The 14,495-nt window shown below is 38.5% G+C and overlaps 1 protein-coding gene across 8 annotated transcripts in view; it reads left to right on the top strand.

Annotated features, from left to right (window-relative positions):
* rbfox3a (RNA binding fox-1 homolog 3a) overlaps positions 1 to 14,163 on the top strand; it is a 499,685-nt gene extending 485,522 nt beyond the window's left edge. For 7 of the 8 annotated variants that reach the window (XM_079372549.1, XM_079372546.1, XM_079372552.1 and 4 more), the window contains one exon: positions 1,045 to 2,397. In XM_079372549.1, coding sequence (XP_079228675.1) covers positions 1,045 to 1,089 — 45 coding nt within the window. In that variant the 3' untranslated portion in view covers positions 1,090 to 2,397. Of the gene's footprint in view, positions 1 to 1,044; positions 2,398 to 12,536 lie in introns of those variants that run through there. The other variant, XM_079372551.1, reaches the window with a different exon arrangement.
* Positions 14,164 to 14,495: the final 332 nt, after the last annotated feature.

Here is a 14,495-nt window from a genome sequence, read left to right on the forward strand (position 1 = left end):
ATAGGTTGTAATGCATAAACTACATCTTTACCCGCTGTGAATAACTCAATAGGACAGCTGATCAGCTGCAAGTTTAGATTCATTTTGGGCTTTTGCCTACACTTGGAGAACAAAGTGGAGTAAATTAGAAATCAAGATAGCGTGGGAAATGACCTGCAGGAAGTGCAAGTCAGATTTAAACCCATGCTGCCCACTTAAATGCCTGTGGCCCATGTACATGGGGTAACAACCTTACCGCTTGGTCATGAGCACCCGGAGAGACATGGATCTGTGTGTTAACGACACAGATTATTTATCTTTTTTTCTTTTTTTTTCACTTAAAAAAACTAACCCTGTTTTTGGCTGTAGAACTGTTTTGGAACATCAGGCTTTATGATCACAGTTTTATATTCCATCATTATTTCAGTCCTTAATGACACACTTTCTTCTGTAGTCAGGGCTAATTTAGGGGAATCAGGCTATGTTTTGACTTGCATATGAACCAGAAAGTCGGATGAAAAAATAACCAGTTTAGGTCTCTTGATTATTGCTCAGTGTGATTTTCAAAGCCCTAATTTACGGTCAAACGTTGTTCTTTCTCTGGACCGAGTCATTTTAGTCCCAAAACCTAACCTACTGCAACTTTAATGCAAAGTTCACAACATGCTAGTTATCATTAAGAGTCGAAACATCATAAAGCATGGAATGACTCTCAGAAAGCTTTAAAGTCTCACTCTTCGTTGTCACTACATCTACGACAGAGCACTGCAAATTCAAAAGTGATGCCTGGCACATGGTTCTTCATCATTTGATAACCGAGCTCCTTTATCAATGACATCATTGTTAGCGCGTGTTGCTAATGAACATACAGTTATCTCCCACACTACAACATTTTATAACTTCACAAATGAACTAACGTGCACAAATACGATTGACGTCAAACAAGACAAGTGGAAAAATGGAGGAATGTTTCTTTGGAGGAAAAAGAAAAGTTATTTTTTTAAGTAATTACCAACATACATGGAATACTGATTGGACTTTTTTTTTTCATCTTTGATGTTGCAGGCTAGCCTTTACAGAGGAGGGTGCAGTCGCTTCACTCCCTACTAGAAAAGAGGGAGACTCCCCCACCCCCCAACCCCTCCCTTTGCTTCCCACAAAAAAAAAGACTCACACAAAAAAATGAAACCACTTAATAACCATCTTAACCCTCTTCATGGAAAACTTAAAATAAAAATCTTCCTGGTGGCAAATGTGACCTTGACACACAAGAACCATTCTCAAGTCTTCCCAACTTACAGAGTGTAAAATGTGTCATTTACTCATGTATTGTACTTCCTTTGAAAAAAAATAAGAATTTTGTTACTCTGTGTTGACTTGAATGTATCTGCATTAAAATGTCTGTTTTGGAAAAAAGGGAAACAGTGGGGAAACTTTTAAGTCCCCCAGTCTTTTCCTCTCAAAGATGTTAAGGTGGCTTTAAGGTGTCCAGAACTCAGCTCCTTTCATGTGGCCTCTGTGCTCATTTGATGCTCTCCTTAGGTCCCAGATTTTATTTTGGAGATTGTTTTCCTCTGTATTCATAAGAGGCCCTGATGTTGTGCATCTCTGAAACACTCATTCAGACTGAATACATTAAATACATTGAATACACCAAGTCAATAAACAGCCATTGCACCATTTGGGGCTCTGGCTCCATTTTTAAAGGAAGCAAACAACTGGAGCTGAGTTTTGGACTGACTTAACAGGACTCAGAGCTGTTCAACTCCAAACGAGGCGACACTTGTAACAAAATGGCATCCAGGAAGTGATGCATTATGAAACCGAAATTTGTGAGAGGAAGGGAGTGATGTATTACTGAATCTGAATGCAGGAGGAAGTGATGTCTAGCAGGGGTGTGGAGGAAGAGCTATGGCATCCATTGCAAATTGGGCAGCAGTGTGTTTGAGTCCATTGATCGTTGGCATAGTGCCAGAGGCAGGAGGTATCCCATTACTGCTGAATGGCTTTAAAGGAGAAAACGACATTATTTCCACACAACACTTCAAACTGTTTCATGACTCCCCATGCCCTGCATATACAAGGCAATAATCCCCCTTTTTTCGATGAATGCATACAGAGGAATACTGACAAATATGTTTGACTACTTAGCAAACAGATGGGAGATGACGTGACTAAATACTTCTTTAATACTTACATCTCAGCACCATGTTCATGTTAAAGCTGCATTAATCGTGTTGGGCATGAATCAAAATGTTCAACGAGCCGTGTCGTCTTGTTGTTTTTTTTACTCTTTCTCTCACTTGGTGCTTGGGAGGGACTGTTGCGTGGTTATTATTAGAAGGTTTAGTCAAACAAGTTTGATGATAGTAGAGATGATTCAACCACATCACAACTGGTTCTACCAACCATAACAAGAGTTAGAATGAGCAGTGTTAGGTCATCATTCTCTTTGATTAAACAGTTACATCAGAGTCAGATCCAGAAGAACAAAGGTACTCTCATTCATTCAGTCAAGTTAACTTTTTTACTGGACAGATGTATTTCTGGGATAATGAAACTATCTAAGAGTGATACAGCCTGACTAGAAAGGTTGAAGTATTTTAGCCAATGATTTCATGAGCCTAAGAGGCAACTTCTTGTGTTGAAAAAAGATCCAAATTGAAAAATCCTGCAGTTCCGAGAGTGCCTCCTTTAGGGTGGTTCCAAGATCCCCAGAAAATATTGCACACAAAAAGCCTGGTATAAAAAAACAAAAAAAGGTCTGATAAGTTATTGTCCTCATGGTCACAAACTGTACAGGGATTTTTAATTTTACCACTGATCCATTTTGATTTTATGAAGGATACTTGTTACCCACATTTAGCTGAAATGATTTGCAGTTGGGCCTGACAGATTTATTTCACACGTTTCACAGGGTTGTTGTTTTTTTTTCTTTTTTTGGCATTGATTGGCTGAATTAGAAACAAGAAGATTAGGGTAAAAAACTCGAGTGTAGCTTTGCTTTGATTCATCTCGTCTGAAGGCATCTGTCTTTGCGCTCAGGAAACATGTTGGAGAGAGAAACAAACAATATATGATGTCCTGTTTCACCTACAAAAACGACCTCAGACCATCTTATTGGATGTCAAGTAAAAAAAAGGAAATATAGGGTGCTCAATGCAAACACAATATCTCTGACTTGCTTTAGTTTGATGACTTCTCAGTGGCATGAGTTGTCACCCAGAGCTCTAATTCAAGACCAATAAAAAAGAAAGATGAACAGAGAGGTGTAGTGAAGCCAGTGGAAGGATGGATGTTCAGTCATTGTGGTTAAAAGTCTTTTGTATCAGCTGCAGCCTGAACTAGTTTTTCAGTCTGTTTTCCTCTTTCTCACTCTCCAGAGGGAGATTGACTCTCAAGGTGACTTCCACCCCCAGGTATAGTGGGTTTTAAGAGGTTGTCAGGCTGGAGTGCAGAGGCAGCTTGATAAGTCCTGGAGGGTCATTCAGAGAACAGAAAGGCTGTTCAACCTAATAACCTCCACTCTCCATCAAAACCCCAGATAACCATTATTTAGGGAAGAGTTTTCCCCCCTTGGTTCAGTGCCATGGCTGCAGTATCCTAACAGAGAGTCTTGATCCCAAGAGATGTACCAAACAATGAGTTTTGCTAGAATAAGACAACGTGATATAGTTTTAAAAAGATGTAGTGACAGTTGATTTCAAAATTACAAAAGAAGCCAGAGGGTCTTAATTGTTAAGATAACCATTCCTGTTGATATGCATAAGAAAATGCAGTATATAATAATAATTGGACAAGCTTGACGTGCAACAAATATCTCATCTTTGGCTGTAAATCAATTTATATTCATGTTCCATTAAAAAAAGAATCTATTACAATGAGCTTTACTCTTTTTGGGGAAGTAATTCAAATCATGTTAAACAAAAAGAAATTCCATTTTCTTTGCTTTTAAAGGGGATATATTATACCCTTTTTTCACCTTTTCAAACAGTCCTCTGTGCTCTGAATGAAACATCTGTGTTGTGCTTTGGTCAAAATATAACATGAATCAAGCACTAGTGGAGGTTTGTGACCCTGTATAAACCAGCTCTCTCAGAATGCTCTGTTTTGGTGTGTGTGGCTCTTTAAATGCCCCCTGAGTTTTCCTGGTAGACATCACTCCTCTTTAGAGACAATACATAGTTTTGCTCTAGGCCGGAGATGGAGTCCATGGGAGGAAATTTTCTTACCAGAATCCAACTTGTGATGTCACAAACTGAGAAAAATTTGAAACGGAGCAGTTTTCTCTGTGTGTTAAGACTAAGGCAGACCACAAACAAAGAACTGGATGGATTATTTCAAATTGTGTGGGTCAGTAGACACTCAGGTTCCTCAAATACATGTTCAAAAACACTGTGAAAGTGGATTTTTCATGTGTCCCGTTTAAGCTAAAATTTGAAATCCTATCGGTCTTGCAAGCAGCGAACCTTTCTGCCTGGCAGTATGAATAAAGTTTGGTCAGGTGAAGTAAAATAACTGTTTCACAAGTGGTTTTCAGAATAAATGTGAAGCCTTTTGTCATTTTCTTGCTTTTTATTTTTTTTTGGTCCAAAGTGACCATGTTAGAATAAGAAGGTGAGGAGTGAGAAAACAGAAATATAATCATCCAAAATCTAATGACTAAAAAAATGTACAGATGAGAATCTTTTAGTGCAATGTGACTCTAAACATCCTATTTCCTTGTTTGCATTGTCAGGTTTTGTCCATCACAAGGTGCTCAATTTGTGATGCAGAGAATCTGCTTTTTTCTTTTTTTTTTACTTAGAGCTATCTTCTGTCCTTCTTCCCATTGAATACCATTATCAAAATTCAGTCAATAGCCAGTGTGCAACCAACAGACAAAACATGACACTAATATAAGGAATGAATAGTCCATTTTCTGTATTAAAGAGTCTAATTTGACTGGGTAAAATGGCTGGTAGTAGCCCCAGTGGGTTTAGTTCTGGTCTCGTTTTAATCTGCACACACTCACAGATTGCATTGTTTAGGAGATTTGTGCTGAAAACAAAACAGGCAAGACTGTCTAATACACCCCAAGTATTCAGTCATCCACCAATCCAACTCCCTCTCTCTCTCAGCCACATACACACACATGCACACACAAACTCCCCCGCCAGTAAATAGCATATGTGCCTGCTGTGTCTGATGGGATCGTAAAGAGGGGAGTCAGTAGCGCAGGAAGAAAGGGGAGTAGGAAGAGACGCAGCAACCGAGGCAATTTACCCCAACAGATTAGAGATAAGAGAGCTCAGTCAATAAGCACTGATCTCATTTGAAGATATACCAGACTGACTAGACTCTCACACACAAACACACACGCACACATTCCCGCTCGCTGGTCTATCGCTGTCACTGTTGTGTCTGTCTGCAGACTGTCTTTTCTCTCACTGTCTTGCTGTTTCCAACCAGGATAAGGCCATTGTTACATTAAATATGGATTGTACAAAGCTCTCTCTCTCTCTCTGTGAACCACACATCTTTATTATTTCTTTACTCACACAAAACGTGGCCTTAATCTAGCGTGTCTGCAGACCTTTAAGACAAGCCCCTGCATTACAACCGGTGCCACTTTTTGACTGCTGGTTGTCCACAGGGGTGGCCTGGGCCCACTTATACAAATTGGTTTGGCCACCCCAGGTGCCACATCAAAAATTCTAAACTGTGATTGGCTATTTGCCTTGTCAGAGACAGGACTTGTGTAAAAATAACTATATACTTATTTTTTTGCAGAAGGCTGCTGGTAATTTTCATTTCAATATATAACATTTTCTTTAGTTTTCACTTTAAATTATAAATAAAAACTTTGAATATTTTTTTCACAAGACAAGGGCCAAAGAAAGTAATGCACGCTGCCTTATTTATTGATTTAAGTGTGAGCATGTCACACTTCTGGCCACCTCTGCAAAAATCAGGGCCCTGTTGAGCCATTCTAGTCAAATAGTCTGGACACGCCCCTGCTCAATAAGGAATTGCATCCTGTTTAAGTCATCTTTTATTTTAGATATTATTTTGTTTAAACTTGTTCATGTGATATTGTGTTGATAAGGCAAAAATAAGTGTGTGATCTTATCTCTGTAATACATGCTTATGCCTGACATTTTAAATACAGCAGCTTGCTCTGTGGCTCTGTGCTTTAAAATACAAACGTAAGATGACCCTCTAGATGTGTATGTGCAGGGATCATAACTGTTAACATTATTTCACTGGACGTATAAAATGGCCAAGTGAGCCATAAGAAACAAGCCATTGCTTAAAGATTTTCTGAAAAGAAGCTTTCTTAAAACCTGCAGGAATAACTAAAACACAAACTAATGTGCTTTGGTCTTAGTTTTGCATTTGGGAGGGACAGCCATTTATTTATTTTTGGGTGACCAGTTGATATCTGGATAATCAATGAAGAAAGTCCAGACCAGAGTTTATTGTGTGCTGCCCATTTCTGCGTCCAATAAGCAACTTGTACAAGGTTTGGGTTTGAGATTAGAAACAATGCTACATCCAGAAATAAATCTTGAGTGATATTCATAACTGTGTTTTAAGAAGTTGTATAAAAAAAAAGGCTAAAACTTAAGTCCTCAGCTGATTCATTTCAAACAACTAATCTTTCTTCAGGTATTTGGTTTAGAGCAGCTTAGACATGAAATAATACACATAAACAGTGACAAACACACACAGATGGAATGGAATGCATTCACTTATTAGCCCTCTTCATGCAGTGTCTCTTAAACTTTTCCTCAAAACAATACGTGGCTACATGCATGCATGCATACATACATTGATACCTGGACCATCAACATTACTACCACACTAGCAGTGAGCGCAGCACACACTGCAACCTTTCTGAAAGGTCCTTTACACAGAGAACACTCTTTAATCCTCCACAGAGTCGAATGTACTTTCAGCAGTGATGGGATATCAACTGCTTTTCATCTTAATGTAAATAGAAGAAACATTATTTCTATTTGATTCTATCCATCGCTCCTCCATGCACTTTAACATTTGAAATACATGTTTGTCTTCAGTCTGTGGAAGTTAATTCTGTGTATTTGTGTATAATAGAAACAAAGTGTTATAGTGTAGTATTTATTAGTCTTTTACTTAAAGTGATATTAACATTAGGTTCTTAAGAATATATATCAGAAGAGAAAAAATCTATTGTTCTTCCTTTTCTATGCTTATCTATTAGTGGTTAGGGGTTAAACAAAGACCACATTTTATATGACAGGAACAACTCTGAAAAACTCTTTTTGTTTTGATCTGATGTAAAGCCTTTCTATGTGTCTGTGGTTACATTACCCTGTGAGATGTGTTCTGTAAAGCCATAGGTCTACTCCTGTCTGTAGCAATGTTTCCCAAATAACCTTCAGGCAAGACACTTCATTTTCTTTTATCTGCTTCTGTTTTGTTTCTTGTTTCAGTTGGGGAAAGAGAGCACACGACTTTAAACGACTGTTTGCTTCTTCATTTTATGACATCACTAAAACACAAAGACTGTGCTGGCAGACCAAACTGCCAGACTCTCAAATGTGAAACAAGGAAAGTCGAGTATGGTTCATTTGAAGAGCAACAAGCATCTCTTCCCCTCAACAATGTAAAATATTTTTTTAAAATACAGATAAGCTCTACCTCCCTCTTGTTCCCTTGTCCTTCTTTTTAACTGGACATGAGTCATTATGACAGTTGTTTTGCTGTCAGTCTGAGCTTGCAGTGATGAGAGGAAGACATAATGATCCCTTTATGTTCTTTGGGATTGTCGTAAGAGTCGTTTTGGCTGAAAATGACCATTCAATGACTAGTTAAATTGGCTTTATTAATGCATTCCTTTTGAGATTGAAATCCATAGGCCACTGTCCAAAATTTGACTCTGGAATTTTCTGTCCCTTGTTTTCCTACTTCTTTTTCCTCCAACACCTGACAGAAATGGAGTTGACAATAAACTAGAAAAGCATTGGGTAATGTCTTCAAAAATGTGCACAGCCGTTTCTTTGAGACTTGCTTGTAAAACTTTTTTAGATGGTTTACGGCTTGTAAACATTTTGGAGCACAGGAAGATATATGTTTCTTTAAGCAGAGGTTCACTTTGGCCTGAAAGAAACCTTTCATCATAGCTACACATAAAGTATATACCCATCAGCCAAAAAGTAGCCAAAACTAGGGGAATAAAAATAAATCTAAGTGTACTTGTGCCGTGTTATCAAACTTAAGAAAAAGTTATGTAGAAAAAACCTTGTTCAGTTTAGAAATGTTGTGCCTCCATTTTTATTTGAAATTATACATTTAAAAAAGGGATTGTTGAGGTGTAATAAAAATAGGTACACTGGTTAGAAAAAAATCCTTCCATTTGTGCTTTACCAGTATTTATTATTTTGAGCTTGTTATACCAGTAAGCCAGGCCACCCTTGAAATCTGATTGGCCACCCTGGTGACCACCCCAAAAATTTGCCAGGACATATTCTTCTCTTTAAGTCCATAAATAATTCAGAAAATGTTTGTTGTTTTATAAAGTTGCAAATTTGTACGTTGGAATATAACATATTTGAGATATTTTTAGATTATTTTAAGTCTGACTGATTAATTGGCCAGCCGATCAAATCGATATTAGCAGATCAAGTGACTATCACTATTCCGCAGTATAACTGCATTAAAACAATGAATGTGTAAATCTATATCCATCTCTACGGATCAGACACAGTTCTAAAAATGATATCAGCACCCCCCCCCCCCCCCCCCCCCACCCCCCCACCCCCCACCCCACCCCGACAATATTGATATTTGCGCCAAAAAAAACCCATCGGTTTGGCCCTACTTACATTATAGAAGTTACAGCGGAAATGAAAAGTGAAGATAGAGAGGGTAAAAAAAAAAAAAAAGCCTTTCATTCACTTCACACTTGAGGCTGTTCCTGCAGAGGTCTGTGCCCGACTTGGCCAAGTCAAAAAGCCTGACTCCTCCACTGTCCCTTGATTCCAGTAGTTCTTTATGATGGTGAGAAGAGTTTCAACAAGTTCCCTATTTCTAAAGTTTTTTTTTCTCCACTGCCTTCCATTTCTATACATAAACATAAATGCTCAGTGTTGGTCTTTGAGTCTGTTTGTGTTGTAAATGACTGTGGCTCCAGTAGAAAGCCACACAAACTTTCCTCTGTGGGATTGTGGGTGACAGAGCCAGAGTCAAAAGACTTATGAACAGAGTGGGCCTCTACTATCAAAGGAGCCACGAGGGAGCCAATTTAAAGGCCACATATTTTTCATAAAGCCATAGTAGGAGTCATCACAGTACTGTTCCAGAGTTGAGGGGCAGATATGAGAAGAAGGGCACAAGCAATCTCCAGAGTCCTTTTTCATGTCTGTTCTCTTTCGACTCTTTGCCCCCATTTTTTTCCCAATCGACACCTTTTAAAATGTGTGTTTTCATTTTGTTTTTCAGTCATGGGTTAGATGTCAAGGGATTTTTTAGAGATACATGTTTTATATGAAAAAATAACCAAATATATGATGTGTAGTTCTAGTTTAAATGTGCTGCGTGTGGTTATTCCTTGTTTTTCTATATATGATCTGGTATTGTATGTAATAATTTAAAAAGTTTTATTCTGATAATTTTCAAAAACTTGGACTTCTTCCTCTTTTCAATTTTGTTCTATATTTAACTTTCTTGTTTATTAAAAATGTTCTCACATGCCACGACTGCTTAATATGTAAGGCAGCAATTTTGTGCAATGCAAAGAAAAATGTTACTGATTGCCCAGAATTAGTGAATGTACCACTGATGAATTTTGATTTATTGTCTCTACTTCAAATCTATATCTTATTGAACTGTTAATCCTCAGATTTGTATCCTAACATATACTTATACAATATAATTTGGGACACCTGTCATGTTTATACTTGTCTCTTGTCTCCTTTTTTACTGCTCACAAAATCAGGTTTGTTTTGATCAGAATTTTGAAACATGACTGATGATCCTGCTTCATCTTTCACCTCTGAGCATCCCTCCATCATAGTTATTCTTCTGTCTTTGTGAGGTTATGAACCCACCAAAGACGTCGACTTTCTTGTGATTTACTTTGAATTAAAGGCCCTTTTAAATTTGCTAAATGACGTAAAACATGTTTGAAATTCCTGTTGGTTTTTTTTAAATTGGAGATCAGATTGATCATTTCTGATACATTTCAAAGAATAAAATATCTGCATATAAGTGCCAATAACAATCCTAACAAGATGTTCTTTAACCTTTAGATACAACTGAAGAGCCGCAAAGTTAGCCATAACTCCTGGAGCCTATCATCAGACTTAAGCCTATTGGTTCCTAGATTAAAGAGACTTTAAACGTTAGTCGAATGTGGAGGTAATCTGCAACAAGATTTTTCGTTCAAATGTTTGTCAGTAGATGGTAGTTAAAAAGGTTTTATGTTTTATTTTAAACTGGTATGTTGTCCCTCTTTTGTTCTTGGACTGTTTTTATTTTGTTACACTTGTAGGAAAGACTTAGACTAAAAATAAAAAACAGGATACTTCCAACACAATTGTTTCCCTTGCCAACCAATTGTACATTGTACTGTACTGTATGTAGACAGGCTGCCAGTGATGGGGAAGGTGGGGTAAGGGGGTTGAAAGGGTGGCAAGAACTTCTAAAGCCATTTAAGTCTGCAGGAGATGTTTGCCTAAAGTGATTAACGAACTTGTCAGCCCAGCTTAGCTCTCAGCTAGACTCCTCTACATCCACTTAAGACCCTGCTATCTACACCCCAAATTCCCCATCTCACCTTCCTTTTTTTTCTCCCTCAGAGGCTAAATTCTCGCAGCGAACCTGATATGAATTTTTTTTCTGGGAGGGAGCCGAGTTGAGAAAAGAGGATGCCGTTATTAGCTGTGATTGGCGACTCAGTGGATTTGCAGGTTCTGTCTCTCTTCCTTTGTCTCTTGGAGGGGCGGGACAGAACAACTACAAAGCTATGCTGAATTAAAGTCAGCTTCTTCTGTTCTCTCCTCTGAAGATTGAACCTCCCTCAGACACACACATACACTCACACACACACAAAGAACCTCTGTTCATCTTCGAGTGATAAGGCACACTGGAAAGACGAGAACCTCCCAGGAAATAGCCAGCCTCACTTTCTCTTTAACTTCTCTTTGTTCTTCCTGCAGTTTGATATACTTTTCTGCTTGTTTCCTACGTGTGCGAAAAACAGACATTTGTTGCTGGAAGAAAAAATACTGTAAACACTAACTGCAGAGCTTGATGGATGAAAGAATATTTCTGATGAGGGTTAAAATAAACGAGGTAAAGAAAGCTGATATAATATGGGTGAAGTTGAGCTGATCCAGCTGTGCTGCCATCCTTAGGTCCTGGCTCTGTATCCTGTCATAATTGGTTAGTACTATTGCAGATTGTTGAAATGAAACTTCCTTCCTTTATGAGTGTTTCCAGTTTAAGGGCATCTCACAAACATTCTGAGCTAAAGACAAATGGATCTTGCTCATAAAACTGTCTTGCTCAGAAGGCAGCAGAGGCTTTTTCCTTGCCAACTCTACAGAGCTTTATAGTAAAAATATAGCTACAGACTAGGCTTGGCACTGGTTGGTCAAGTTGGGTTGCTTGCTAATGCTGACATATCCCCAGCCCCAGAAGCTACTGCCTAGCCTTTGCTGTAGCTTATGTAGTGGGTGGCTGTTCTTGCGATTTTAGTTACCGTATTTGGAAGACATCCTTATTGTTTTTTCACCACCTAACTAGTTACTGGCTTTAAAAGTTCACAAGTTCTATGGCCAATGCTCAAAAAGTTTTAAAAAAACCAAACAAAAAAAACATTAAAACACTTTTTTAGATTAAATAAAATAGTGATGAAGTCATGAGTTCAGACCATTTGTAAAGGCCATACCTCCACTGTTTGCTTGCTAGTTAGTGTCTTGCTAGAATCGGAAGCTAATACTAAACCATAAGATGAGGTTGCAAGCCATGGTGTTTCTGGTCCCAAACCAGCAGCCATTTTAATGGGTTGTTTGCAATTGGTTAATTACACATGTTTTTATCAAATCTACAGCACAAGTAAATTGGATGGCTGCCGCTGACCTTGTTCTGCTGCTTCCAGCCTCAGAAGCTAATGTCTAGCCAAAACAGTAAAACCAATGCAGAAAGTTCCATGTTCATCATGTGAGTCTCTGCCTTGGTCAAGTGAATGTTGAGCTTTTTACTTCTCATTGATGGACTCTCCATGGCATCTCCATCTTATCATTGGTAAAAAGAGCTGATGGCTTTGTAAAGACTTAGCCTTCTGCTTACTTTTCTTCATTATGTCTCTTAAGTATCAGCAACAAATCAGCCAAAATGTCTTTGTGAAAGATCTACTGACTGTTAAAAGTGGTAAAACATGTCTGTTGTGATGTAATTATCTTGACAATGAAAAGGAAAGCAAACGTTTGCCATTGTTTGTATGTCTGAAAACTCTACAGGAGCAAATACAGCTATGTAGATGAATGTTTGATTCACACTGACTTGCTTGTTTTTTTTTTCTTTTTTAGTAAATAAAAGACAGCCTAGAGGGATGAGTACAGATGGACATCAACTTTAAAAAAAAGAGAAGAACAACGTGGAACCAGAAGGATGCTTAAAAAAACAACTATAACAACGAGCAGATTTGTAAAGGAGCCCGGCCTTCTATCAGGAATGAAATATAGGATCTGACGAATGGATGGACGATGTTTGCGGACCTGCTCTGAGTCGGGGCCTGAACCGTTGAGCCTGTAGTCCAGGGGAAGGGAAGCCTGCTGGCTCTGACCCCTGAAAAACAAGCCTTGCTGAGCGTAAGAGACCAATTAGAGAGGTCACCATAAAACATTTTATTTTTGTAAACTTTTTTAAGTTTATGATTTCCAAAAAGATGCAAACACTAATGTACCTATATACATATGATATATTATATGTGTGTAATATAGTAAGTATGTATACAAAAAAAATAAACTTGGGTATAAATGTTGTTTTTGCAATTTGGAAGAGGGAGGTGAGGTATGGAGATACCAGCTTCCCCCCGTCTTCTGATTGCACCCCTTGACCTTTGCTCCTCTATGGAGCAGGGGTGTTGGGGAGGGTGTGGACTTGGTGTATGTATGTGTGTGTGCAGTAAGGGGTGTGGGGGGGTAGCCGTTCCAGCAGACATGTCACTATGTGATTCTACAGGAAACATATTGTAATCTTTAGATAGACAACAGCTTTTTCAGCCTGTCTTCCACTAACAAACTGCAGTAGTGTAGTTGTTTTTTTGTTAGTTTTGTCTGCATTTTGTTGGTTCCAAAAATAAAGCATAGAAATATTTAAATGTCACTACATGGGTCTGTGCAAATGGAGATAAGAAAGAGGCCCAGCTGAAGCAGTAGGTCATGTCTGCTGGAGGCCTGGTGGCCCCTGACATCACGACCAAACATGTCATTGTAGTGTTGTGGTTAGAGGTGGCTGTGCTGTGTAGTAAACTGCTTTTGTACATCGTGTTGGGTGGGGTAAGGGTGGGTTTAACAGGAAGTCTGAGAGGGTTGTACAAATTACAGACATGGGAGCTGTCTGCTTTCGGAGCGTCACGCGAAACTCCTTCCATCCATCTTCCTCGACTTCCACCACCGGGGAGGGAGACACGGTGGGATACGAGGGAGAGAGAAAAAAAAGCCCCATGTGAAGTTTAAAAAGTGTCACAAAGGTTTCCTAAGAGTCTCTTTAAAACTTTCTATTTATATGGATCTCTACTTTAGTGACATCCTTCTATATTTAAACGTTGTACTAATTACATGCTGTCAGGCATGGTGGGAGAGTCCGTTGTAGCCATTTACTAATGTTGTATTTATTGTATTACCAGTAAGAAGAAAAAAACATTTATATATGAATATAGATATATCTATTTGTGATCTGCAACTCTTGGACATAAGTTTGCCTTTGATTTCCAACTTTCATGCAGGATTCAATGCACTGTCGATGTATGATGAGGTTTCTACTTGTGTGACGTTTAATTCTGTTGACATTCATTTGGTTTCCTTTCGGTTCAGCTACTGAATGTAAAACTTTTTAGGTAGATGTTGTTGTTTTCTATATACTGAAAAAAAAACAGTATTCTGTAAATGATATACATGTGTAAATGATATAGCAAAAATGTTTCTGATAATATGCTGGACTTCTTCTTCTTCTTCTGCTGACCCAGACAGACGGTAGTGCCATGGCCAAAAAAAAAAAAAGGAAGAGCAAGAAAGGGGAAAAATAGAAGTAAAGATGGGGGAAGCATTTAAAGGGAACACCAGTGCCCTGCAGCCAGTGTGGGAGCCAGTTAGAGAGACAGAAATGTGTAGTTACTACAGGATCAGTCGGAATTTTTCGCACAGGCTTTTCAAATTTGATAAGAACAAGGAAAAGGGGAGCAGCCTGTCCTGTGTGCCAGAGAAAGACAAGATGGAGGAGGGAAACATAAGAGGATTTTTTTTTTAAATATTGATTTTTCTTCC

Source organism: Symphodus melops, assembly GCF_947650265.1.
Source record: "Symphodus melops genome assembly, chromosome: 21".
NCBI classification, from domain to species: domain Eukaryota; kingdom Metazoa; phylum Chordata; class Actinopteri; order Labriformes; family Labridae; genus Symphodus; species Symphodus melops.